Below are 24410 nucleotides of genomic sequence, written 5' to 3' on the forward strand. Positions count from 1 at the left end.
AAATTAACAAGGAAGTACAACCCATAATCTCACTGTCTGTTAAAATAAACTATTTTCAATGTTCTGGGTTTATCCTTTACACTTAAAATAATAAATATAACTACAGGTTAGATAAGAGTTTGTATTTTCCTATTAATATTGTGATAAACACGTTCTTTTTAATGATTATATTATATTCTCATAATTTCTTAACTTTCTGTCCCTGGATATAAAAACTGTTTTTAATTTTTTGCTACCAGGAATAACATCACAATACCTATTTGTATGATTATAACTTCTTTTTTTAGTGGAGAGATTATTCCTTTAGGGAGAAAGTGCCAGGAGTGAGATTACATGGTCAACGCCTATGAATATTTTTATGCCTCTGAAATGTGTTGCCAAATTGCTTGCTAAAAGGGTTGTATCAAATACAAGTTGGCTCTTAATTAAAGGTCAGATTTATTTTGATACAAGATCAACATATGTGTTACATTAAACTAACCAGTTATCAACTGGTGAGAAATAAAACCTATCACTTTTTAACATATAAAATAAGAATATCATCCAGGAATAGTGCCTTAGTCTGTCATACTGTGAATGGGCCAGGCAATCACAAATCTCACTTGAGTTCATTTTGGTTATAATTGCAAAGTAGATTCCTTCTTCTGGAAGCTACATTTTGGACAAGTTATGGTCTAAGACACAGATATGAAAATGTCAATTCTCCTTTTTGTCCCAGTCCACATGGAAGGATTGAGGCCATAATGTATTTGTGCACCAGTGGGGTCCGTCGGCCTGGCCTGTGGGGGTCAGTGGACTCTGCACCGCCGCAGCCTGGCATTACCCGCCAGCTTGTTGGGCTCCAGCCCGCTGTCCTAGTGGATCCTGCAAAGCATGAAGTAGTGTGCAAAGCAGCAGGCAACCTGGGAGGACCCTGAGCCCTGGCTGGGCACCATGCCACTCCCGCTCATCCAGCCCCCTGCACCTGCCACCACCACCACCACCACCACTCGGGCGCACAGGGGGAGCGTCCCTAGGAGAGGCTCACACTGTGGCAGCTGCACTCGCCAGCCGTCAGCCCGATTCTGGTGCCTGTCTGTCAGCTGAGCTGTGCTCCCACTGTGGGAGCACACTGACCACCAGGGGGCAGCTCCTGCGCTGAGTGTCTGGCCCCTGGTGGTCAGTGTGTCATGGCCGGTTGTCGGGTCACTTAGGTTTTAATATATAGAGATATACGCTAATATGCTAAGCGTCGGGTCGTCTGGTTGGCCGTTCAACCAATCAAAGCATAATATGCTAATGATATGCTAAGTCCACCCAACTGCTCACTATGACGTGCACTGACCACCAGGGGGAAGATGCTCTGATCGGTAGGTTAGCTTACTGCTGGGGTCCAGCCGATTGGGACTGAGTGAGATGGGCTGGACATACCCTGGAGCCCTCCCACGGTCCCTCCCCAGCTGGCTAACCTCCACATCCTTCCCTGGCCCAAATAGTGTAGCGGTGGGGTCTCTTGGCCTGGCCTGTGCCCTCTCGCAATCCAGGACCCCTCAGGGGATATCAAAGAGCTGGTTTCGGCCCAACCAGAAGCTGGACTCACAGGTGGTGAGCGCAGTGGCAGTGGCGGGCGCCTCTCCCGCCTCTGCAGCAGCGCTAAGGATGTCCGACTGATGGCTTAGGCCTGCTCCCCATGGGCATCCCCTGGGGGCTCCTGGACTGCGAGAGGGCACAGGCTGGACTGAGGGATCCCGCCCCCCATGCACTAATTTCATGCACTGGGCCTCTAGTTATAATGTAAGGTAACATAATATACATACACACATGGTGAGTTTGATTTGATTTTATAATCTCTTTTGTTTGAGGGGATTAAAAATGAAGATTACAGCTGGTTTCCAAACTCCCTGGAAACAATGTAGTTTTCCTTTGGATAAATAAGGCAGTCAGATTCTGATGTACAGTTTTAAAATACTGCACACACAAGGTTTCTTCTGAAAAATGTCAGAGTTGCGTAATTTTGTTATTCTTGGTTTAGCAGTTACATTTCATGAAAGGACTAAAGTGAATACATGAGTGTACCCAGGGAAACTGTCCATGACATAGATTTAATTCAGCTGAGCTACCACAGGATCTGAGAGTCAGTGTTCTAAAAATTGTTCCAGGATGTCTTAGTCTCAGCAAAAGTGACCAAATCCCTTCCTCTCTTCTTTCTCTCTTTAAAGTCTTTGTGTAGAATTTGGAATAACACCATTTATTAGTTATCCCACAAACAGAACACTCACCTGCATTCATTTGGGGGTTGTTTTCATGTACTTAACTTCCCTGTTTTGAGTACTGACTTAAGCTTCCTTGACGATCAGGACACCGATTTTTTGAAAGTAATGGCTGCCTCTTCTTATCATCTCCAGGCACAGCTTTATAGATCATTAAAAAGACTACTTCACTTCTCAAATGACACAAATTATAGCATTCACCAGCAGCCAGAGAGACCTGACCAGGTGGGATTTTAAATGTGGGAGATATCAAAGAAGTTGGCAAAAGAGAACAGGAGGAAGGAAATGATAACCCATATTTTCCTGTTGGTGCCCTGGTCTGCAGGGCCAGCGGGTGGGAATGGGCGCTCCCCTTGGCATTATTAGTGAAATAAAAGGAGCTCCAGAGAGCAGTGGTTCAGGCATGCGCTCTAGAGTCCGAAAGATGTGGAGTGTGTGACCATCTCCATCACTTAACAGCTCTGAGACTCTGGGCAAGATCATTAACGTCTCTAACCTTAGGTTTACTTTCCATAAAATGGAGCTCATGCCTACTTTTTATAGGAACTAGAGAAAGCTTTTCTTTCCACCTTCCTCCATATGGTGGCTCCTGACTGATAGCATGACTTTGTATTATCTTGCCATTTTACCTCTGGCATTGTGGACTAAATGAAAAAAAAAAAATCCTTATATCATGAAATGCTTAGCAAGTTTGTAGGTTACAAAGGCCAAAGGTAAAACTTAATTTTATTTCTACAAAAGAGCAACAAACAACTAGAAAATAAAATCGAAGAACTATTTATTTATAAGAGCATTTAAAAACAAAATACAAATAAATGTAACAAAAGATGTGTAGACCTGTACACTGAAAAGTTAAAAACGTTGATGAGATAAATTAAAGAAGACCTGCAAATATGGAAATATATTTTACTAGGGGCCCGGTGCACGAAATTCGTGCACTGGGTGTGGGGCCGGGGGGAGTGTCCCTCAGCCCAGCCTGCCCCCTCTCACATATTGGGAACCCTCAGGCGTTGACCCCCATCACCCTCCAATCGCAGGATCAGCCCCTTGCCCAGGCCTGACACCTCTGACAGAGGCGTCAGGCCTGGGCAGGGGACCCTCATTTCCCCCCATCACTGGTTCTGCCCCCAGCCCAGGCCTGATGCCTCTGGCCTAGGCATCTGGCCCGGGCAGCGGGGACCTGCAGTGGCAACGGGGGGCGCCGCGATCGCGCAGGCTCCGCCCCTGCCCCTGCAGGATGCCTCTGGCTGAGGAGTTCAGCCCGGGCAGCGGGGACCCACAGCTGCAGCGGCCCCGCAATCGTGGGCTCCGCTTTAGGCCCAGGCAAGGGACCCCTAGCTCCTGGGACTGCCAGCTTCGACCGTGCCCAGCTCCCATCGCTGGCTCCACCCCTACTTCATGCTATCACTGGCCAGGGCGGAAAAGGCACCTGATTCTCCGATCATGGCTGGGGGGCAGGGCAAAGGCGGCCCCAGGGCCACCTTTGCCCTGCCCCCCAGCTCTTAGCTCCCCCCTGGGTTTCTGATCACTGTCAGTGGCAGGGGGCTTCTTCCTGCTTTCCCTTTCGCCTCCCTGCATTGTGCCTACATATGCAAATTAACCGCCATCTTGTTGGCAGTTAACTGCCAATCTTAGTTGGCAGTTAATTTGCATATAGCCCTGATTAGCCAATGAAAAGGGTATCGTCGTACGCCAAGTACCATTTTTCTCTTTTATTAGTGTAGATGTTTATAGATTGGGAGACTTGTTATTGTTAAGATGTCAGTTCTTCCCAAATTGAACTATATGTTTAGTGAATATATATGTGAAGAAAAATAAACTGCAACTCCAATCTCACATAATATACAAACATTAATAAAGATGAATCACATAAAAGCTAAAACTATAAAATTACCTTAAAAATGGAGAAAGATATTGAGAGATTAGAGTAGGCAACAATTTATTAGATTACACAAAATGTAACCATAAAGAAAAAAATTGATAAGTTGGATTTCATCAAAATTATAATCTGCTCATCAAAAGACTCTCTTAAGAAAATGAATAGACAAGCCAAGGATTGGGAGAAAACATTTTTAATACATAGATCTGACATACATATTTATATATTTTTAATACACCAATCTGGATTTATATCTAGAACATATATAAAAAACTTCTACAAATCAATAAAAAATATGAAACCCAATAAATAAATGGGCAAAAGATTTGAATTGACATCTCATAAAAGAAGATAAGTGACTGACCAGTTAACACATGAAAAGTTGGTCAAATACCATTATTCATCAGGGAAAGGCAAATTAAAATTGCAATGTGGTATTAAGACACAACTACTAAAATGTTTAAAATTAAAGATACTGACAATACCGGTCCTAGCTGATGCGGCTCAGTTGGGTTGGGTGTTTTCTGATTCACCTGGGGGTTGCGGGTTGGATTCCCTGTCACGGCACATGCCCGGGGTTTCGGCTGGATCCCCAGTGGGGGTTGTGCAGGAGGCAGCCGATAGATGTTGTGCTCTCACATTGATGTTTCTCTCTCTCTCCCTCCTTCCCTCTCCCTTTCTCTTTCTCTCTAAGAATAAGTAATAAAATACAAATTTAAAAAAGGCTGACAATACCAAATGTGGATGAGGGTGTGGAACAATTGGAACTCGCATGCATTGCTGGTGAGTATAAAATGGAGCAGACACGGGAAAATGTTTTGAGCTTTTTATGAAGTTAAACTTATACCCACACAATGAGCCAGCAAGTAGGCATTAACCGAAGAGAAATGAAAACATTCATTGAACCAAACCTGGAAGCAATACAAATGTCCATCAACAGAAGGGATAAACAAATTGTGATATAATCAGAAAAAAGAATACTTCTCAACAATAAGTAAGAATGAGGTAATGATACAGACAACAATATAGATGACTATCAAAAACATTATGTTGAACAAAAGTCAGATACAAGCCCTAGCTGGTTTGGCTCAGTGGATAGAGCATCAGCCTGCAGACTGACGGGTCCCAGGTTCAATTCCAGTCAAGGGCACATGCCTGGGTTGCGGGCTCCATCCCCAGTGGGGGGCATGCAGGAGGCAGCCAATCAATGATTCTCATCAATGATGTTTCTATCTCTCCCTCTCCCTTCCTCTCTGAAATCAACGAAAATATATTTTTGTAAAAAAGAAAAAAAGTCAGATACAAAAGTGAACCTATTGTATAATTGCATTTATATAAAGTTCAAGAAGAAACAAAACTAACCTATGATGATAGAAATCAAAACAATGGTTGCCCATGGACATGGATGGGATTGACTGGGGGAGAAAGCACAAGGGAAATTTCAGTGGTAATGGAAACATTTTATGTCTTGGTTGAGGTATTGGTTTAATGTGTATATGCATTTACCAAAACTCATCAGATTTTACACTTCATATCTGGTCCCTTTCTATAAATTTTACTTTAATAAGCATAAATTAATGCATCTGAGTTTGAAGTCAGGCTGGGAAAACTAAATGAAAGCAGCTTCATTTATTTTATTTCTCTAGTATTTGAAATTCAAAAAATATATTATTGACTCAAATATTTTCTCTCCACCATCTGTTTATACATCTTTGCAGTTTCAAGTGGTAGACCAGGATTATTTTTACTCAAATAATTTCAGTCCTTGAAATGTAAAAAAGGGGAAAATGATACTATTTCACAGTTCTATAAACATAATAAGAGCAAAGGAAGAGCAGCAAACTATGGTTTGTGTTTTCACTAATTTCCAGAAAGTAGTTTTAATTATGTGAAGTTTACCTCTAGTATTCGTGTCACGCCCTCAAATGCTCTATACCTATGGAATTATATTTCTTATAGACTCAGCAGAATCGAAGGTCAGGGGGAAGGTCGGATTGCAGATGACAGAAAAGCAAGAGTTATTCCCCTAAACTTTGACAATTTTAGAAGTTACAATACCTGGGTGAACAATGATTGAGGCATTTTTGGAGAACCACCCACTGACCTGTGATCTAGGCCCCTGCAATCTGAGGCCCTTCACCCCCTTCCTCTGCCCTTAAAATGTACATTCCACCCGCCATTTCCACACTAAAAGCTGTTGCAAGGACACAGCCTTGAGAAAGTAATGTGTTGTTGAGACCATCTGGACAGTAAAAGCGACTGAACCCCGTTAACACCTTTATATAAACTTTTGTTAATTCTCAGCAGAGGATGTTTTTCCCCATTGATTTTTACAGAGAGTGGAAGGAAGGGAGAGAGAGAAACATCAATGCGAGAGAGACACACGGATTGGTTGCCTCCTGCAGGAGCCCCGAATGTGGCTGGGGATGGGAACTGGAACCCAGGTATGCACCCTTGACCAGGAATCGAACCTGCAACCCTTCTGTGCATGGGCCAATGCTGTATCCACTGAGCAACACCGGCCAAGGTTATAAACCTTTAAGATTCTAGTGGGTGGGTGTAAAGATCAACTCTTCTTTCAACGCCCAACCCTCCTATATAAGGTGCTTTGATTATTTAGCCTGCCACCTACCCAGCTTGTCCTAAAATGTGTCTAGAAACCAGGTATTCTATGATAAAATTGTTGTGTAGTGCGTGCTTTGTGTGGAATTAAGAGGACAACCCATATTCAGTGATTAACACTGGTCCAAAAAATGCAAGCTACTAGCCATTGTTTGAACAAGATTATGGCTTTTTCTCTCTTGTGGTCTTTAGACTTCTGTTGCCCTAAAATTTCATTTTATTGGGAACCCATTTTTTACCTGGTCTTTCTTGACAGGTTTTTTTTTTCTACTTTAAACAGTTACTAAAGAAAATTCCATATTTCTTGAGTAAAAAATAAAAAAACACACACAAGAATCAAACGGCCACCTACCAATCTGGTCTGCCTCTTTCTTTGGTCTCTTTGGACAAAGTATGGGGCAGTTTCAGATGTCAGCTGCTGGGAACTCCCAAGATTGCAAACCAACAGGAGTGCTGAGATTATGAAGATAAATGCAATGTAGTCTAAAATGAGCCTTTTAAAAAAATTTTAGATTCAGTTGATGCTTTAAAGAAATATAAATTACGTTATAAATTATGTCTCCTTTTTATATATCCAGCTTCTGAAGGCTTGTTTCTTCCTCTTGGTCAGAGAAAATTTTCTGGGTCCTGGAGTGGGCTGAGCTGAAAAATGGAGCATGGGAGATTCTTCTTTTATGTCTTGTTTACCAAGTGCTTTTAAACATCTTCTTTCATTTGGTAGAAGCTTGGCATCACTTAATCTGTGCATTACTTAATTGGATAACAACTCTCCTTTCAAAAAAAGTAATAGACTATTTTTTTTGTAAAAGCAGTTTTAGGTTTACAGAAATATTTTGCAAAAAGTACAAAGTCCTCAAATATTGCTTCTGTCCTCCTCCCCCCCAACGCGCCCTGGTATCAACACCTTGCTTTAGTGTAGTGTATTTGTTACAACTGATAAGCCAATATTAATGCATTGCTATTTTCAAGTCCATACTTACATTAGGATTCACTAGTGGCACATTCTGTGGGTTTGACAAACTTAACATGGCACATGTCCACTTGTATGTGTCACACAGGATAGTTTCACTGCCCTAAACCTCCTCTGTGCTCTGCCTGCTCATCTCTTCCACCTCAACCCCTGGCAACCACGGATCTTTCCACTGTGTCCATAGTTTTGTCTTTTGTAGAATGTCAATGGTTGTCATCATACAGTAAGTAGCCTTTCAAATTGGCTGTTTTTCACTTGGTAATATGCATTTATGACTCTTTCATGTCTTTAGTGTCTTGCTGGTTCATTTAATTTCATTCCTGAATGATATGCCATTGTATAAATGTACCAAGATTTGCTTACCCTTTCACCTGTTGAAGGACATCTTGGCTGCATCCAGTTTTTGCAATTAAGGATAAAGCTGCTATAAATATTCGGGTGCAGGTTTTCTTTTTTTTAAAAAAATATATTTTATTGATTTTTTACAGAGAGGAAGGGAGAGAGATAGAGAATTAGAAACATCGATGAGAGAGAAACATCGATCAGCTGCCTCCTGCACATCCCCTACTGGGGATGTGTCTGCAACCCAGGTATATGCCCTTGACCGGAATCGAACCTGGGACCTTTCAGTCCACAGGCCGACGCTCTATCCACTGAGCCAAACTGGTTTTGGCCGTGTGCAGGTTTTCTGTGGACATAAGTTTTCAACTCATTTGAGCAAATACCAAGGGGGAAAAACAGTCCTTCTTTTTCAATAAAACTTTTACATCTGGCATTCCTATCTTTTTCTTTTTCTTGCTTTTTTTTTTTTTTTTTGGTATTCCTATCTTGATCAATTATAATTTCCCTTCTGTAGCTGATTCCTATGCCCTCCCAATTTCTTTCCCTTAGCATCATTGCAGTTTCTGCCACATGTGAATCACAGAAATGCCGGACACATGTCAACAACTTTATCTCTAGAAAACAAAAAAAATGTTTTAAAATCTTATAGGGGCTGTCCTGGCACACTTGATATTCCTAGACACATGTGTACTGTTTCTGCCAGTGGATGTTAATGCTAATAGTTATTTCTACCAAAATGTACTGCCTTGTCACTTCTGGTTTCTGTAGTCATAGCCACATGCATAGTATAAGTTCTGCTTTAAAAAAAAAAGTCTATTTTGAACAAAAACACGGTCTAACAATGAAAGAATAATGACTTCAAATTCCATATTCTGCATAAATATGTTTGATATTGGGAACTTTTCTTAGCCTTCCTGATCTTCAGTGGCCTGTGAAATAAGCAATAATATCCACCTTTCACAGTGGTGCTGAGGATTGGAAGTAACGTGAATAAAGCCTGGCCCATTGGGGGCAATCTGTGAATGGTGTGGTGGTCGTGATGTTTGTACAGCGAGCATATAACCTAGGAGAATGGGGTGCTTTGTGTTTCAATAGGGAAATTTTACCTGAATAGTAAGAACGATGATCAGGAGGCCTTCCAATAGCTTCCTTTCTATTGATGTCCACTCACACTTAAGAGCATCCAGAGCTGCCTAACTCTCTTCCTGACCTGCCAGAAGGATTTCCCCCCACCCAGCTGTGCCCCTCAGGATCGAAGGATCTAATAAATAAGCATCTGATTTCTTTGTCCATTCCTGTTCCACATCCTATTGTCAGCATGGCCTTCCTGCTTCTCCATGCCGATGTGAGGTGTCCTAATTTATATTAATAAAGAGTAATATGCTAATTAGACCAGGAGACCTTCTGGAGACCTTCCGGACATCCTTCCGGACAAACTGCCCCCAAACAACCCTCAGCCCCTCGTCCAGGCCGGCCACACCCCCCAGCAGGGACCCTCACCCGATGGGGGTGTGGCAAGCCTGTAAACCACCCCAGGCCCCTTGCCTAGGCCAGCCCCGCCCTGATCCCGGACCCCCTTCAAAGCAGACCAGCCAGTCAGCCCACACCTGTGCACTAGGCCTCTATCTATACTAATAAAAGGGTAAAATGCTAATTAGACTGAGAGACCTTCCGGAAGTCTTTCCAGACAAAGCCATGGTGGCAGGGCCAAGGCAGAGGTGGTTAGGGGCGATCAGGCCAGGAGGGGAAGGCAGTTGGGGGTGATCAGGCCAGCAGGGGGTGACCAGGCAGGCAGGAGGGGCAGTTGGGGGTGAGCAGGTTGGCAGGGGGGCAGTGGGAGTGATCAGGCAGGGAGGGGCAGCTGGGGGCAAGAAGGCCAGCAGGGGGGCAGTTGGGGGCAAGCAGGCCGGTGAGGGGACAGTTGGAAGCAATCAGGCCGGCGAGGAGAGGGGCAGTTGGGGGTGAGAAGGTCGGCAGGGGAGGCAGTTAGGGGCGAGTGTTTAGGAGCCAGCAGTCCTGGAATGCTAGAGGGATGTCCGACTGCCGGTTTAGGCCCGATCCCATCCCCCGAGGGGTCCCAGATTTGAGCAGGTGCAGGCTGGGCTGAAGGACACCCCCCCCCTTTGGTGCACAAATTACATGCACCAGGCAACTAGTTACTACATGAAGCTCTAACTGCATGCTCCAGTCCACAGAGTCTGTGGAAATCCCCCCTTCTTTCCTGACAACCCCAGGATACTTAGTGCCTGGCCATTCATTAGCTGATACTCATAAACTCTTTGCTGTTGTTGTTAGTTCGTTTTTCAAGCTCTTGAACTTAGGGGACTATGACTTCTATTTCTTGTACTCCATACAGTGTCCTATCACATAGAGCTGTTTAATGGATCAGTTAGTTAATTTGATTCAATCCCAGAAACTAAAAGCTATTTGGCAGCTCAAACCAGTAAAGCTTTTTTTTTTTTTTAAATAATTTTTTTTTTTATTGATTTCAGAGAGGGAGAGCAAAATAGAAACATCAATGATGAGAGAGAATCATTGTTCGGCTGCCCCCTGCATGTCCCACACTGGGGATCAAGCCCACAACCCAGGCATGTGCCCTGACCAGGAATCGAACTGTGACCTCCTGGCTCATAGGTTGATGCTCAACCACTGAGCAACACTGGCTGGGCGAAAACTCATAAAGCTTTAATAGATTTCTGAGCAACCTTAAAATAAGAAGGATGCTAGTTTGCCCAGGACAGGCTCAGCTTTACCTGGAAGTGAGAGTATATGGACTTAGTAGATATCTCTGGAAGTCCTTTCTAAGTGTGGCTGTGTCCTGTGATTTGCTGGGTGGGCAATCCTGAATTGTCTGTGTGTTAGTTGGGATTGATCTTGATCTCAGTCACCAGTCTCAGTTTCTACCACAGCCATGTTGAGTCCATCACGCCTTTAAGGGGCATGTGTGACGCCATTGGCCCAGGTGACATGTAATTAGGAAAGCGTGTCTTTTTACAACCCAAAGTAATAGGAGACATTCCAGATCCAAATAGAATATAGTTGTGGATTATTTCATATCTGTGTTCCTGACCTTCTCCTCTTTTGTCTCCAAGAAAAAGCTTGATGCTTGGTTGCCCGCTAAGCCACATCTGTTGCTGTCACCTGTGACACTGGCAATGCATTTTGCTAAAAGGTCAGTAACTTAGTGCAGGTTATTTGTAGGACACCCATTCTGAGTCTTGAGCCTGAGTCCAGGAAGCAGTGGAATATTCCATGTGTCCCCACCCCACATGACTTCTGCTGCCCCTGGGGTCTGTTTCTCCTGTTAGGGCTCAGGAGCTGCCTGGCAGAGGCCGGCTGAGATGGGAGGAATCCTGCCTTTAGCTGTTTCAGTAAAGTGACCCCAGTGTTTGAGGAATGATGAGGACGGAATTAAACATGAGTAAAAGGCTTGGAGTGGTTCCCGTTTTCCTCCATAGCGGGTGTCCACTGGTGTGACTGTTATTTTTGTGACTATCACTTTATCTACACTCTGGCCAGCTTTTGGAACACTAACTCTGGGCAACTTAAATGAAAGATTGTTTTCCAGGATGAAGTAAACTGGCAGAAGTTTCCATTGCTCATCAAATCGGGTGCAAATGGTTTGCCTGAGCTAGATGTTTGGGTGTGCTTTTGAAATACATGCTGTTGCCCTGCCGTTGTGGCTTGTGCAGGGCCAGCACAGCCAAGGGTTTGGTGAAGAAAAGATAGACAAAGAGAATAAGCTGGGTCTAGGTGGATCTCCTGAGCCTGGCTGAGGCCATAGAGAGAGATCCAGATGGAAAGCTGAGCCTTTATTTTATAGCCAGAGGTAAACAAGGTAGTGGTCACCATAGTTACAATGTTCTTGTGAGTTTCACTTATTTTGGCAGCACTTGCTGCACCTCCCGCAGTCCATTAGCTACCCAGATAGGATCTAGGCAGAGTCATAAGGTCAAGTCTAATTATGCTAAGAGGGCTGTGCCTTCTAAGCTGGAACTTGTTTGTGGTTTTGCCAACAGGTCAATACCAGGCTTAACCCTATAGCCGCTCCCTACAGTAGCTCAGTGGTTGAGCATTGACTTATGAACCAGGAGGTCACGGTTCAATTCCCCGCCAGGGCACATGCCTGGGTTGTGGGCTCGATCCTCAATATCAGACGTGCAGGAGACAGCCGATCAATGATTCTGTCTCATCGTTGATGTTTCTCTCTCTCTCTGCCTCCCTGAAATCAATAAAAGTATTTTAAAAAGGAAGAAAGAAGTGCTGCCGCTCCAAGTAGAAAGTGGTCAAGGAGGGAGTGCGTGGAGACTTCGAGCTCTTACCCTCTAACACTGTGTGAAAAGGTAGCCCCGCTGTTTCGGAAGGAACAGCAGTCAGCTCTGCTTCCCAGCTTTTGCACAGTTCGCTCATTTTTTTCCAACGCGGCTCTGTAATAACAGCCCACTCCTTTCCCTGCACTCCTGGCCCCGCGCGCTATTTGTTATGCTCCTGCTGAAAGGAAAGGTGCCTGTGCACACTGTCTCTCTTCATTTGGCTCCCGGGATTTCCCTTTGATTTGGAAAGAATGATCTTTCAAATTCCGCTATAAAATATACGGGAGAGAGAGAGAGAAAAAAGATGAGGCTCCAGGAAAGAGCACCGGTGTTGACATTTTGTTCAAAGAATGAGCTGAAGGTCACTTTTCGTTCGTGGTGCCCGAGTGAATGATCGATTGCTGTGAGACTGAATTATCAGCGGCGTTGCTCACCGCTGATTTATACGGCGTGGCTTAGCTTTGTCTTCATCCTTCAAGATAGTAAAACACAGCTAAGAGTCAGCAGGTACCTCCGAGACCCAGCAGCAGCCCCACCGCTCCCTAATTGCTCTCCCTGCTTCTGCCCAGAATATTTATGGTGAGTAGCCAGTTATCTCTTCTTTGGCAGCCGGCCCTGCTTTCCTGTCGTGTGGAATTGCCTGCATTCGCATTTGCAAACAGAGGCTCACTCAAGTGTCACTAAAGGAAGAGGAGGTGGAGCCAAAAGGGCTTTAAAAAGGAAAGAGGAGTCATTCTACTTCTCAACAAGAGAAACTGTACTTGGGGAGGAATCCGATCTCCATATTTCTTCTTTCAGCTTCATCAAGGGTCGTGGTTGGAACCTTCCATCAATTCTTTTCTTTTTCTTTTTTTTTTCTCTCTCTCTGTAGCCTTTGCCCGTTGCTCTCTCTGCCTGTCACAGTCAAGTCAGCTGCAGGCCTGCACCGTGTGGCTGGGACATTGTGAAATGTGTCAGAAGGGTGTCAGGTATTTCTTGCTTGCTTCCCAAAAACGGAGATAAAGAAGTCTTTCCCGGGGTGCCCCTTTCAGGCTGCTTTTGGGCACTGTCTTGAGTTGAAGCAGAAGGAGGTGAAGGGCGACAGCAAAAGAGCCGGGGAGAAGATGCCCCGGGGCTGCCGGCCGGCGGGTGAGCACTCCTGCGGCAGACGTACCTGCCTCGCTATGCTCAGCCAAAGTCAAGTTAGTCTCTATTGACAGTCCAAGCCCATGAAGACCATGCTGCTCTTCCTTGTCACTCTGTTGCCGGTAGTTTGTAGTCTCCCAGCACTCCGACCCTGGAACTGTCCTGAAGGCTCCCCCTCGGGCAGTGGGAGCTCCACGTGTGCGGGTAAGTAATTCCACTCAAAGGGATTCGCTTCTTCCTGGCAACGGCCCTCAGCTACCTATTCATTTCGTCTTGTAAAGTGGGGCTTTTTTTTCCTGATTTGTCTTTGCGTGTGTACATTTGTTTAATTTTTGTTTTTTAACACTTGCATAGTCTCTTACTGGCTGTTAGAGCTAATCTGCTACCGGCTGTACAAACTCCTGGTTCTCAAACTGTTCTTCCATGTGTGTCATTGTACACTAGCTGAGCGTTTCTTTTCACGTCTTTATTCTGACATGAGAAATAACTAAACACTGAGTTGATCAGCTTTTTATTAGAAACTGGGGGAAAAGACAGCACTTTTTTGAAATTGACTCTAAGGCATAAGATATTCTCTAATAACTTTGTGTACGAACTCAGAAGTTGCTTAAAATCCAGTGGAAAAAAATGGATGAGGATTGGGAACAAACGTGGTTCTATTATGAAAGCCAAGCTAAGTTTCACCTTACACCTCCTCCCTCCCCTCCCTCCCCTCCCTCCCCACTCCTTCCGTTTCTGAATCTGACTGGCTCCAGGTTTTTAGTAACAGGTGCTTTGTAACTCTGTGAACTGCTAAGAAATGACAATATGCCGCATACCCCTTCCATAATAAATGGGTTTTTAATCTCAGAGAAGTGGGGTTTTACTGAATGCAAAATAGCAATCCTGCTTAAGGACATTGCCTGAAAAATCTCTCTCTCTCTCTCTCTCTCTCTCTCTCTCTCTCTCTCTCTCTCTCCCCATTTTATTTTGCTCTTGGTTGGGTCTCCAACCTGCTGTTCAAACAAGGCAGCCACTTCCATCCATTATAGAACATGAACTACCCTGACGTTCCTTTCTTGTCATTTTGCCCTTTAGAGAAGGGATCTGGCTCTCAAAAAGAGATAAACTGAGGAAAACATAGTACAGACTCCGGGAGCGAGGTCTCCGGGAGACAGCATGGAGCAGTGGGAATTGAGAGCACAGTGCGGAGCCAGTGCTGCCGCTGGCGGGGCTCCTGCCCTGGCTGCCTCATGAAGGAAGTTACCAGGAGATCAGGTGCTCCTGCTCTGGCCCTCAGGACTGACTCCAGGCCACACTCATTTTAACAGGGGAGCAGAACCTTAGGGTGTTGGAAGGAAGGAAGAAATTCTCACCATCTTTGTGACTCCAGCACCTAGAACATTTCTGCTTTCATGTTATGTATTCAGTCAAGTCTTGCTGAAGGAATGAGGAGTCTTTCCTTGACCTGCTGATCACAGAGTCCCAGAGAATAACAGCAAAAGGGGGGTGTCTAAGACAAAAATGACCTCACAAGCGTGTTGCTCGGTTGTTGGAGGCAGAAGTGAAAGCTTTTGGACAGAGTTGTGTTGAAAAAACTGGAGCCTCCCTGGGGTGGGTGAATTGTCCCCAGAGTAGTTGGCAAGTGACCAGAATTAGGCACTGCCATTTGCATGGGGCATGTGGGGAGATGGTGGGAGCCGGTCAAGAAGCAGAACTTGAGGGGGGGGGGGAATCCCACAGACATGAACTTTTACACATAGCTGTAGAGTCTCAGGGAGCCACCGATTCCAGCTAGCAAGTGAACTTGTGCTCCTCACCACCCCTGACAGCGGCTCAGAAGTGCCCTCTCGGGTCTGGATGCACCAAATCGACTTGAAGACCAGGACAGAGGCAAGGAGTTCAAGGGACTGTGTCGGGGTGGAGGGAACACAGGTTTTAGAAGCAAATACACCTCACTTCAAATCCATGCCACCTAGTTAATACTTGAGTTATATTGGAATATTGCAGGAAATACCCCACCCCTTTTCAGGATCATTGTGCGGATCACATGAGATACCACGTGAAACACACCTAACACAGAGGCCAGCAGACTGTGCTCAATAAATGTCCTCTTGGCTCCCTGTCTTGGCGAAGTCTCTTTGATCAGGTCACGCCCTGAGATGCCTCGTGTGGGCAGTGCAGGGACGTGGCACGGACCTCACATGGTGTGGACGCCATTCTGTGACTCTGCCTCTTTGCTCCCTTGATCCCTCATGTCACTAGTTTAAACCCCCTACTTTACACTTCATGTCTCATGTTAGCTGATAACTGCCTGGATCACACCCTGTGTCCCCTGCATTTCAGAGGCTAGTGTTTCTCCTTTCTAAATAGATATCGTGCCATCATCTCCCTCCTCTCCCTCCCCCCGCCCCGAATTCTACTTGTCTTATTTGTTGTCCTTGGCATTCAGACAGACCACCCCTGGCCAGCCTGACCCAGCAGAAAGAATGCTTTGTGGTTTGACAAGGTTCAGGTAACTTTAGGCAAGACTGTCACTCATGTGACTGCTAGCCACATAAACCAAGTGATAACACTGAATTGGATACTTTTCATTCCTCCCCTCCCCCGCTCCTTTTTTTTTGTTTTTAATTGACCGAGGATTCTGTTAGCTTCTATTGGAGCAACAGTAGGTGAGGATAGCAATAAGGAAAACTGCTGGCAAGCGGCTTCTGAACTTTCAGGCTTATTTGCCCTCCAGGAGAAATATCCGTTGAAAAAAGGAACTGTTCCGGTTTGCTGTCTGTACCGGCATTATTGAATGAACTTTCCTGGTAAAATAAAGGGTGAAGTACGAAGGAGCCTCAGAGGGCTGGCTGCAGGAGGGATCTGGGGCACTCAGCCCACTGGGAGATCCCTGTTAGCAGTAAACAGTGAAATCACTGATTTCAGCACTGCCTAAGGCTTGGTCCGCTTCCCAGTCATGTGCAAACCCGAATAATTTCATGATCAGGATCTTTGTTTTTTCAGCCAGGGTTATGCAAAAGTTTTTTGTTTTTCTTTTTAATCTAACTGCAAAGAAACTCTAGAAATGAAGCTGTCCCCAAGGTACCCAGTGGTTTATGGTCTTTGAGGGATAATAGAGTTTAGTGGTAAAGAGCTTAAACTTTGGAGTCAGACCTGGGTTCAAATCCCAGTTTTGCTGCTTGCGAACCAGGTGTCTCATTTTCCTCACTGCAAAATGAAGATAATTACCCCCTTCTCCTAGGATTGTTGTCGGGATTGTGTTAATGTATTTGCTTTCGATGTTGGCCACACATTAGAGTCACCAATATCCAGGTTACCGTCCAGTCCATCGGGGCCAGAGTCTCTTCTGGGGTGGAATCCAGGTATCCTTTTCTCTGAAACTCTCCCTTGGTGATTCTAATGGGCATGATGGGCAGCCTGGGTTTAAGCCACTAAGTTAATACGTGTAGGGGGCATAAAACAGAGCCTGGTATGTAATAGGCACTCAGTTAGTCTTAGCTCCTGTTGGTATTTTTATCATTGTTAAAATTATTTTTATCGGTGGTAACTGTACCAGTATTTTCTAAATGTGGCTCTGTTTCTTCTATAATAATTGAATTATTTTTTTACCCCTGGAAAGCATCATAGTGAAAAATCTGAGATGGTTTTACATGAAAAATTATAGTCAAGATAATTTCAACATTCATAGCTTTTACTTTTGTAGCTAGAAGTAACATTTATTAAAAATACAAAAACATATCAAACTGCTTTGAGCAAGTGCCCTTGTGCTCCAGTGTTTATTTCTGTGACACCACCTGATAAAAAACTCACTGACTGAAAATTAAATATGCTTGTTAGATTTCCTACCAGGAACAATTTTATTTGACAACAACAACAAAACAAGGGACTCAAAAGTGATAATTTAAATTTCATATATATTTTTCCTTATATTTTTATTGATTTCAAAGAGAAAGGGAAAGAGAGAAATAGAAACATCAATGATGAGAGAGAATTATTGATAGGCTGCCTCCTGCATGCCCCACACTGGAGATGGAGCCCACAACCCAGGCATGTGCCCTGACCGGGAATCAAACCTTGACCTCTTGGTTCAGAGGTCAATGCTCAACCACTGAGCCACGCCGGCCAGGCCTGGAACCAATTTCTTTAAGATTTTTTAAAGCTGCTGGCATTTAAAGGAACGATAAAATAAGTCTTTAAATGGATTTATATTTTGGGGCTAGTTGGGAGTTGTTCAAATATATGACATTCAATTTGGTAGTCGGAAGGTGAGAATTCTCTGTGCTCAGGGGAGAGCAAATGATTGTTTCCCATCAAAAGTAAATGTACTAGTCATTTGGTTTACAATTTGCCTTCATGAAAATCCTTTTGAAATAATTTCTTGTTTAGTCTGAATGTTTTCTGTTTTTTGACATCAGTAGTCTCCACACTCTATTCCATCTGTAAAAAAATTAAAATGTGGGCATATGCTCTCAATTTGTGTGTTTATCAGTTAGTTACGTGTCATATGTATACTACTACTATGAACATTATACTACACATATTTCTAATATTGTCTTTCCAAACAATAGTGACCTTCTTCCAGTCTGTAAGCGGTACACATCCTACTTGGATGAGACGGTTGTAGAGAAGTAATAAAATGATGGAATACATGCTTCATCTTTCTTAGCCCTTAGCTCCCTTCACTTAGGCATGAAGAGATAAGCAAAGGTTTATTTTTTTTTCTTTTTTCAAGTAAAGGGGAGTCCTTTATAGTGAAAGACTTCTCTCAGAGTGTATAATGGAAGAAATAAAAATGACTTTTCTCAGGGTGGATAATGGAAGGCATAAAAATGCACTGAGATTCCTCCATATGGACTAGAAAGAGAGACCACGCCTAAAGATGGGCGGGAGTGTCAGGAATTCCAAAACTCCATGGCCTGCTGGAGTGTCTGTATCTTAGGATTTTAAAATAAAAGGTGGTCTGTGCCTTCACCCCGTGTTCTGGGGAAACACAGCGTGTCTCTCCTAAGACAGTGGGAGTGGTGATGTGGAAGGAAGGAAGGCTCTTGTGTTCCTGCTGGCCCTTCCGCTGAATTATTGATCACTGTGCTCACCTCTCTCACGGGCTGTCCCTTTCCCACACCTCATAACCTCACGCCCGACGCCACCCTGTTTTACTTCTCGAAAGACCCGGTGCTATGACTGTGAGCAGACAGACTTTAACTGAAAGTTTGGGAGGGGGTGGGTCCTAGCCACATCCTGATCCAGCACATCAAACAGCAAAAACTATTTTCCATTCTTGTTCTTAAAAGTTAAGTGATTGTCCTTTGTGGGAAACTTACCAGCCATCTCTCTCTTGGGTGCCAGCCCCTGCCATGTTGGCTGGCCTCGGCGAGGCTGACCCACGCCCAGCCCTCTTTCTTGGGCCCCTTGGTCTGTTTCAGATGGCCTACATTCCCACACAGAACATTTTAGCTTTTCTCCTCCTCCTCCTCCAATTCTGTTTTCCTGATAAGATCTTGGGCCTCCTTTTTTAAAATTAAAAACAAACAAACAAACAAAAAACTAAGATATTACTAAGTAGCATACTGAAGTGTTTTAATAAGCAAAACAGCTGTTTCTCAAAAGAAAAATTCTGGCCACAGGTTTTAAACCCATTTTTTCTTTTCTCTCTCCATAATGGGGGGGGGGGGATGTTAATTTTGAGACAGAAGCAAAGCTTTTTGAAGGCAGGTTCCAGGTGGTGGGAATACTACCTGGAGAGGAGACTTTTCCTGTGTGCTCAGGCTAGGAAGGAATTCCATGGTTGGGGAGTGGCTTTCTTTGGCCTCATAAACACAAGTCAGAAGTGAGGCAGGACACTGATATCAAAATAGGCCGTTGTACGTTTGGTGTTGGCCAGTTACTGTAAGGTCTTCCTATTATAACCATTCCTTAATGAGGGTATTACTGAAAGTTAGAGGTTGATTTACTTGTGCTGAGGAAAGTGAGGAGGCTAGTCCCATGTTTCAGGTGAAATGGTACAATGAGTAGCAGGTAGGAGGGACTGAAGCACGGTGGTCTCACAGTGGGGTGGCCAGAGGTCAGATGAGAGGCACCAATGGGCGAGGATGAGGGAAGCAGAATGTGCCCCAATCAGTGGCCAACTATTAGGAGTATTAATAGTTTGGACTCTGAATCACTTACCATATCTCCTCTCTTATTTTTTGTTATTAACTTATAGAGTTCATTGTACTACTTTATTTAGATCAGTGGTTCTCAACCTTCCTAGTGCCATGACCCTTTAATATAGTTCCTCATGTTGTGGTGACCCCCAACCATAAAATTATTTTCGTTGCTACTTCATAACTGTAATTTTGCTACTGTTATGAATCATAATGTAAATATCAGATATACAGGATGTATTTTCATTGTTACAAATTGAACATAATTAAAGCATAGTGATTAATCACAAAAACAATACATGTAATTATATATGTGTTTTCTGATGGTCCTACGTGACCCCTGTGAAAGGGTAGTTCGACCCCAAAGGCGTCTTGACCCACAGGTTGAGAACCGCTGATTTAGATTGATTTATATGTTGTCTTTTAATCCAGATAATTAAAAAAATCCAACATTAACCTTCAGACAAAAGGCAATTAAAATTTTTTACCTAGAAAATAAGCCTTCTACAATCTGTTCAACATTCTTAACTTTTTATCACTTTGATTATAGTGGAGAAAGCTAGGAGAAGAAACTAGTAACTTTCCAATATGTGTAAGTTGCCTGATCTAAGATATTTCAGCAATTATTTTAATGAGGTAGTTTTTGAAAACTTGTTATGAGCAAAAAAAATTAGAGACTCAGTAAATAACCCCAACAGCTGGGAACTACTGCATTGGAGAGTTTTTTCAGAATGTCCAGGTCAGTTTTAAAGAATGCACTTTCTTTCAAGGAATTTCTAAATATTTTTCAAGAAATTCTCAGCCCTAACCAGTTTGGCTCAGTGGATAAAGCATTGGCCTGCGGACTGAAGGGTCCCAAGTTCAATTCCGGTCAAAGGCATATACCTTGGTTGCGGGCACATCCCCAGTAGGGGGTATGCATGAGGCAGCTGATTGATGTTTCTAACTTTCTATCCCTCTCCCTTCCTCTCTGTAAAAAAATCAATAACATATTTAAAAAGAAAAAAAAAAGAAATTCTCAAATTCTATGAAGCAGCTTAATGTTCAGTTTAGTCTTTGTTATTACTCTGAATTTGAGAAATCCTAGAGCTAGGGAACAAAATGTGATTTTTATTATATGTTATATTTCCGAATGTTAGAATTAACTTTAAGAAGGAACCAGGAACAATAAAAAAATAACAAAAAAAAGCCTTGGCCAGTGGAATGAAATCGTCCCCATTATCTTTCTTGACTTCAGGTTAGTACTTTTATCCAGAATGATAATTCTACTCATGAAGGAAGTATTACCTGGACATTAGGTGAACCAAGAATACAGTTTATCTTGTAGAGATTATATATTAACACTCAGGCTAGGAAGGAATTTCATGGTTGGGGGTGGCTTTCCTTGACCTTGTGGACACAAGTCAGAAGTGAGACAATAATGTTAATAAATAATGGCTTTGCACATGACCATTCCAGTCCCATCCCCAACTGTTGGATTTGCTGGGGACCACAACAAGATAATGACTGATTTCTGAGTTGTGAAATAATGTTTTTGTCAATTGTAGAAAAAGAAAAAAATTCATTAAATAGAAGGGACCTTTACACTTCTTGAAAGATCTCACTATAGCTGAAAAGACATTTCTATTTTATTTTATACTAGAGGCCCAATGCATGAAATTCATGCAAGGGGCTTGGCCCTCGCAGCAGCCCCAGCTGCCTCAAGGTTCTACCCCCCATCCACTAGTCATTCCAGAAGGTCATTCCGCCATCCGGTCTAATTAGCATATTAGCTCTTTATTATATACTAGAGGCCCAGTGCACGAAATTTGTGCACAGGGGGTCCCCTCAGCCCAGCCTGCACCCTCTCCAATCAGGACCCCTTAGGATTGGGCCTAAACCGGCAGTCAGACATTCCCCTCACAATCCAGGACCACTGGCTCCTAACTGCTCACCTGCCTGCCTGCCTGATTGCCCCTAACTGCCCCCCCCCAAGCCAGCCTGGTCACCTCCAACTGTCCCCCCTGCCGGCCTGGTCATCCCATGCAGCCTGCTTTTCAGTCATTTGGTCACCCCTCATTGCCCCCCTCCCCCCCGCCCCGCCAGCCTGGTTGCCCCATGCAGCCCACTGCTCAGTCATTTGGTCATCCCTCAATAACCTCCCTGGTGGCCTGGTAGCCCCACGCAGCCTGTTCAGTCGTCCGTTCAGTTGTTTCTGTTGCGACATTCGCTTGGGCTTTTATTTAGATAGATGATGGCCAATGTTTCTAACCTTTGAAAGCAATTTTGGGATAATGCATGTAAATGGTTTTCTTTAGTAGGTTTTTTTTCTTCACATCATCGTTCAAAGCTTGCCTTTGATGCTAGAAGCTAGTTAATGTATAGAAACTTCAGTCATTGTAGCCAAATCCACAGCAGACTCTTCTGCTCTCATCACCTCTTGACCTTCTTTCTGAGCCTGGAGCTTCAATTGGTGTGTGTGTCTGTTTTCACTTATGCCCTTGATTTTCTGAATCTCCCAAACTTAGCCAACCTTACTAATGTCTCTCAGTGTCCAGGTTTTCCAAGTGGCTCTCGGTTACTTGTGCACTGCAATTGTGTGCGTGTGAAGGCGTTTGAGACCCAGCAGACTTCTCTGACAGTGATTCATGGAATGCACTGATTTATTTGCAAAGCCCCCTGTCAGTGGCGGGAGAGAAAAGGCCTTTTCTCTGAAAGGCCTACCTTCTTCTTCCATTCAGATCAGCCTGTCATGGTGCTGCAGACCAGCTCTGTGTGTAGTATGTGGATTTCATCCTGAGGTGGTTCTTTTTGTGGGTAGATGGTTGCTAGGATACAGACAGTTCTAATAACATCATGGCAGCTGCCTTGTTCTTCATCCCGTGGTGCATCAGTGGAGCAATAGTGTTTTATTTCATTCACTTCAACACTGTTGTGGTTAACATTTCTAAAGCTTGAAGAAGGATCTTTCTTCTTTCATAGGCTCCAACAGTTCAAAGATGGAAGATCAGTCAAACTCAACACTGTCATAATATACGGCTGCTGACACCAATCCTGTGAATTTTGGGTCCTTCCCTTATGAGACTTAAAAACAGGCCCAGAAACAGGAGCTGCCAGGGATCTTCTGCCTCCCTCTGGAGCATACAAGTATTCTGCTTATTGTAGAATTTTCAATACAAGAGAATTTACACTCTCTTGTTGTGCAGGGAAATTGCAAAGGTTATTGTCACTGATGTTAATTTACCCAGTAGGTGGAGATGTAGAATTTTTAGATTCAAGCAACATTGTTGAGAATTTTAAAAACTCCAAGTGGGTGAAAAAGCTTAGGTTTGAAAATAGATCTTAAAAATTGACTGAAACTTTTATATTTCTTGAGTAGTTTAATGAATCATGGTAAAGGTTACATATAAGAGGGGGAAAAGATATATGACAAAAATTTTCCATCTAAAATCTCAATCCATTTAAAGTGCACCCAACAATGTCCAACAGAGAATGATAGGTGACTATCTTTCAATATTGATATACAGGGGTGGGCAAAAGTAAGTTAATAAATAATATAATATTGATTAAATAAATAATAAAACAAGAATAAACTATGTTTTGCGTACTCACAACTGTAAACCTACTTTTGCCAATCCCTGTATTATCTTCTGGAACAAAAAGCTACACAGAAGCACATTGTGAATGGAGGTCTCCCTTTAACATAAGCTGTGTTGATGCATATGCAATGACCAGGTTCTATTATTTCCATCAGGATGAAATGTCATTTTTGAAGCAAAGGATAAGTTTGCCATTTTGGAAACAAAGAGTAAATTTTAAACAGAATAAATAGTGGTTTGCGCTTGACATAAGTTGATTGATCTTGTCACAGGAAAAAGTGGAGCAGTTTTGGGTAAGTGGTTCTAGTGTCACACTTACTTGTCACCTTAACTTTAAATGAAAGAGTTCTCTCACCCTTAGCCGATGCACTATGCCCAGCAGGTTGTGGTAGGTCTCAGCTTTTAAATTAATAAGGTCCAATTAGATAGCTGATATGAGCTGCTAGTACTTGCCTCAGAGGAATGTTATGAAGACTACATAAATTAATTCATATAAGGGGCTTAGAATCGTACCTGACATAGTGAGTTCCCGGTACATATGAGCTGTTACTCTCTACCAAATTCCATAAGCTGAGACATTAGTGACACCTTTGCTTTGTATAATTTTTCTAAGCTTATTTTTCAAATTTTCAGTGATGCTTAGAGAAATTAAGGTGGGTTTCTTGGAATAAGTCAAGTGTTAACAATCATCTTATTCAGGGCGTTCTCTGTGACTTATTATCCTTGATGATAAACTATGGCATGACAGCTTCACTTAATTATTTTTTCTAAGTAATTATTTTTACTATTTGTCACATTTGCTCTCAACATTTCAAGAAAATTTTGGGAAGTGGTTTTTCTTGATATTTAGATAGCTATACATACAGCTGGGGCACAGAATTCTGTGCTGGTCAGGGTGGGATTAATGAGAACAATGGATTTGGATTCAGAATACATCTAGACTCCACAATTCTTAATTTTTCTGTCTGTTTGTCTAGGAACACTCAGAATCTGGCATTTATAGGCAAATATTTATTTGTTAAGCCTTTCAATTTGATCAACATTATTGTAAAGTTAGTAAAAGGAGGAGATGATTGTGTTAGTTATAAAGCAGACTCAGATCAAATTTTGAACCTCTAAATTTTTTTACAGATTTAATCAATTTATTAATTTTTTAGACTTCCTTCAAAGAGCCGAGCTTTTAGTGTCACGTGGAGGGGGTTGT

The 24410-nt window shown here is 43.2% G+C and overlaps 1 protein-coding gene across 5 annotated transcripts in view; it reads left to right on the top strand.

The window, feature by feature from the left end:
- Positions 1–13096: 13096 nt before the first annotated feature.
- EGF (epidermal growth factor) overlaps positions 13097–24410 on the top strand; it is a 91743-nt gene continuing 80429 nt past the window's right edge. For 2 of the 5 annotated variants that reach the window (XM_059662430.1, XM_059662440.1), the window contains exon 1: positions 13099–13704. In XM_059662430.1, coding sequence (XP_059518413.1) covers positions 13584–13704 — 121 coding nt within the window. In that variant the 5' untranslated portion in view covers positions 13099–13583. Of the gene's footprint in view, positions 13705–24410 lie in introns of all 5 variants that reach the window. The other 3 variants (XM_059662458.1, XM_059662423.1, XM_059662448.1) reach the window with 3 other exon arrangements.

This window comes from Myotis daubentonii, chromosome 1 (genome assembly GCF_963259705.1).
Source record: "Myotis daubentonii chromosome 1, mMyoDau2.1, whole genome shotgun sequence".
Lineage (NCBI taxonomy): Eukaryota > Metazoa > Chordata > Mammalia > Chiroptera > Vespertilionidae > Myotis > Myotis daubentonii.